This window comes from Gavialis gangeticus, unplaced genomic scaffold (assembly GCF_001723915.1).
Source record: "Gavialis gangeticus isolate Ggan-Ray unplaced genomic scaffold, GavGan_comp1, whole genome shotgun sequence".
NCBI lineage: Eukaryota > Metazoa > Chordata > Crocodylia > Gavialidae > Gavialis > Gavialis gangeticus.
The window spans coordinates 157,855,665-157,859,719 of NW_017729024.1; the positions used below are offsets into that span (position 1 = coordinate 157,855,665).

Genomic DNA, 4,055 nt, shown 5'->3' on the forward strand with positions numbered 1-4,055 from the left:
GTTAGGATACATGGAGGTCAAGGGGAAAGGGATTTGGTGGTAGGGGTTTGCTACAGACCCCCACACCAAGGTGAAGAACTAGATTTGGAACTCCTGAGGCAGCTCTCAGAGACTATAAAGACAAGGGAAGCGGTAGTCATGGGGGACCTAAACTACCCTGACACCTGCTAGGAGACGCAGACAGCAAATTCCCACCATTCATGCAGGTTCCTATCCTGTGTGCAGGACCTCCACCTGACACAAGAGGTACATGGTCCCACTAGGGGGAATGCCTTACTGAACCTGGTACTGGCAATGGGGGAATGACATGGTAGGGGACCTACAGATCAGTGGTCACCTGGGGGACAGTGACCACCAAATAATAGAATTCACCATAAGGTGCAGAGTGGGAAAGATAACTAGTAGGGTGGAAGTGCTAGACTTTAGGAAGGCTGACTTCAGCGAGCTCAGGCATTTAGTCAATGACATACTGCAGGGTAAGAGAATGGCGAAATGGGAGCCCAGGAAGGGTGGCTGTGTCTTAAGGAAGCGATCCTTCGGGCACAGAGGGAGATGATCCCGATGCGAGGGGAAAAGGGGCCAAAAGTCTTCCTTGGCTAACCAGAGAAATCCAGCGCAGCCTAAGGGCAAAAAGGGGGGCATATAAGCAGTGGAAACAGGGAGAAATTACTAAAGAGGAGTATGCCTCCTCAGCTTGCAGTTGTAGGGAGGCAGTTAGAAAGGCCAAAGCTACCATGGAGCTGAGGGTGGCATCCCAAGTCAAGGATAACAAAAAATTGTTTTTCACATAAATAGGGAGCAAAAGGAAGGCCCAGGGCAGTATAGGACCACTACGGAACGGGCAAAAGCAATTGGTGACAGGGGGGACAAGGCTGAACTCCTCAATGAGTTCTTTGCCTCAGTGTTCCTAAATGAGAGGCAAGACAAGTCTCACAATGGGATCATAGAGAGACAACAGCAGGGCACCTGACCACCAAGCATTGACCCTGAGACAGTGCAGGGTCACTTGGAAGGTCTGGATGCGTTTAAGTCGGCAGGCCCGGATGAGCTCCATCTGAGGGTGCTGAAGACACTGGCTGATGTCACTGCACAGCCACTGGCAAGAATATTTGAGCACTAGTGGCACACGGGCCAGGTCCCGGAGGACTGGAAAAGGGCCAATGTGGTCCCTATTTTCAAGAAGGGGAGGAAGAAGGATCCAAGCACTACAGGCCAGTCAGTTTCACCATCCTTGGTAAAGTCTTTGAAAAGATTATTAAGGCTCATATATGTGAGAGCTCAGAAGGAAAAATTATGCTGAGGGGAAACCAGCACGGGTTTGTAGCAGGTAAATCATGCCTGACTAATCTAGTCTCTTTTCATGACAAGGTTACAAAACACCTGGATGCAGTAGTAGGGGTAGATATTGTTTACTTAGACTTCAGGAAGGCCTTTGATATGGTATCCCACCCCATACCAATGAACAAATTAAGAGGCTGTGACTTGGATGATTACACAGTCTGGTGGGTGGCAAATTGGCTAGAGGGTCATACCCAGAGAGTGGTGGTGGACGGGTCGGTATCGACCTGGAAGGACGTGGGCAGTGGGGTCCTGCAGGGCTTGGTCCTTGGACTGATACTCTTCAATGTCTTCATCAGTGACTTGGACGAGGGAGCAAAGTGTACTCTGTTCAAGTTTGCCGATGATACAAAACTGCGGGGAGAAGTGGACACACCGGAAGGCAGGGAACAACTACAGACAGACCTGGACAGGTTGGACAAATGGGCAGAAAACAATAGAATGTGATTTAACAAGAAGAAATGCAAAGTGCTGCACCTAGGGAGGAAAAATGTCCAGCACACCTACTGCCTAGGAAATTACCTGCTCGGCAGCATGGAAGCAGAAAGGGATCTCGGAGTCCTAGTGGACTCCAAGATGAACATGAGTCATCCATGAGACGAAATCATCAGCAAAGCTAACTGCACTTTATCATGCATCAGCAGGTGCATGACAAACAGAACCAAGGAGGTGATACTTCCCCTCTATTGGGCACTTGTGAGACCGCAGTTGGAATACTGCGTCCAGTTTTGGGCATCACACTTTAAGAGGGATGTGAATAACCTGGAGAGGGTCCAGAGAAGGGCCACTCGTATGGTTAAGGGCTTGCAGGCCAAGCCCTACAAGGAGACACTAGGACACCTGGACCCCTTCAGCCTCCGCAAGAGAAGGTTGAGAGGCAACCTTGTGGCAGCCTATAAATTCATCATGGAGGTGCAGAAGGGAATTGGTGAGGCTCTACTCACCAAGGCGCTCCTGGGAGTTACAAGAAATAATGGCCATAAGCTAGCAGACAGCAGATTTAGACTGGATATTAGGAAGAACTTCTTCACAGTTTGAGTGGCCAAAATCTGGAATGGGCTCCCAAGGGAGGTGGTGCTCTCCCCTACCCTGGGGGTCTTCAAGAGGAGGTTAGAGAGGCATCTGGCTGGAGTCATCTGAACCCAGCACACTTTCCTACCTATGAAGGGGGTCAGACTTGATGATTTATTGAGGTCCCTTCAAACCCTAACATCTATGAATCTACGAAAATAAGGAAGAACTTTACTGTCTGAGCCCCCAAGGTTTGGAATAGACTGCCGCTGGAGGTGATTTAAGCACCTACTTCGAATGTCTTCAAGAGACATTTGGATGTTTATCTTGCTGGGATCCTATGATCCCTGCTGAATTCCTACCCCTGGGGCAGGGGGCTAGACTCGATTATCTTCCGAGATCCCTTCCAGCCCCAGTGTCTATGAATCTATGAAAGAAGAAAGGCCATGGGAAAAAGCAGTGGGATCTGGGTGAGCAATGCTGCGGTCTAGAGGACTTTGCTCCTGGATCATACGAACATTTTGAAGACTTGTCCAGGAGGAAAATATAGAGGTTTAATTCTTGGTTCCTCACCCTCCACTGAAAAGACCAACAGATACTTTAAGTGTTGAAAATATGATCTGTTCCTAAGCACAAGAGGCACTGGGGATTAAAGAGTCTGAGACAGGAATCAACCCCTCAAGAGGGGTAGCTCTTATAACCTAAGTAACGAAAACAAAAAAGACATTAAAAAGGGCCGCAAAGGCAAGCCAATTGTGCCAGCATGTGGTTCTGACTCACCTAGGTAGTTGAGAGGAAGTAAGTGGGATATATGCTCTTTATATCTATCATGCTCCTACTAGTGAAGGGTATCAGGATGATTCTATGATTCTTTTTTTTAATTTCCCCCTTTGATAAACCCACAGAGGAGACAGGGACATCATCTGAGTCCCAAAGCTGCTCTGCACAGTGCTGACAGACGGAGAAATCATGGGAGCAGTAACTTCTTGATGGAGGACGTTTTCCATCCAGCAGAAAGTAGCAGCTGCTCTTACAGCAGTAGCAAATAAATACTGCACTTACATTGGGAAAAAGGTAGGCAGGCCATCAACTGAATGAAGAGGCTTTTTAAATTGTCTGATATCCCATGTTTTCAAAGTGTCATCTCCTACAAAACAAATATAAATGACAAAAGTTAGCATGAGTCAAGGAATTTACCTAGGTAGAAAACTATATTCTAAGACCACAGTGACCAATACAATAAAAAAAGGGAAAAGAAACAATATTCAGATGGGAAGATGCTACAGGAAAAGAATGATGCATCTTCCCCTACATTAAATGACTTTAAAAGTTCAGTAATAAAAACTAATGCCTGTGTTGCTCCCAACTACATTGTCATTTGGACTGTTATGAACTATTTACATAAGCAGCCCTCCCTATTATCAACATGCACTTGAAGTTTTATGTGCTGTTGGATTTTATTTACATACCATGTTTACTTGCATACTACATACACCATTCCCTGCTTCTCCCAAATTCCACAGGGGGCCCTGCAAAATTGGCGGGGGTCATATTTTAAGCAAACAAGCAAATTCATTTCCAATCCAGAATGGAAACATAGGGATGCTGGAATGGCTGCCAGGAGCTCTCCTCCCTTCCTCCCTATATAAGTGATGTGTAGGGAATGCACGTGCACCCCCAAGAGTGCTGGTGCCCCTTCCCCCCCC

General features: G+C 47.1%; 1 protein-coding gene across 1 annotated transcript in view; it reads right to left on the reverse strand.

Annotated features, from left to right (window-relative positions):
* Positions 1 to 4,055, reverse strand: part of WDR70 (WD repeat domain 70) — a 331,125-nt gene that overhangs the window by 72,194 nt on the left and 254,876 nt on the right. Inside the window, exon 12 of the mRNA XM_019517943.1 lies at positions 3,412 to 3,496. Coding sequence (XP_019373488.1) covers positions 3,412 to 3,496 — 85 coding nt within the window. The remainder of the gene's footprint in view (positions 1 to 3,411; positions 3,497 to 4,055) is intronic.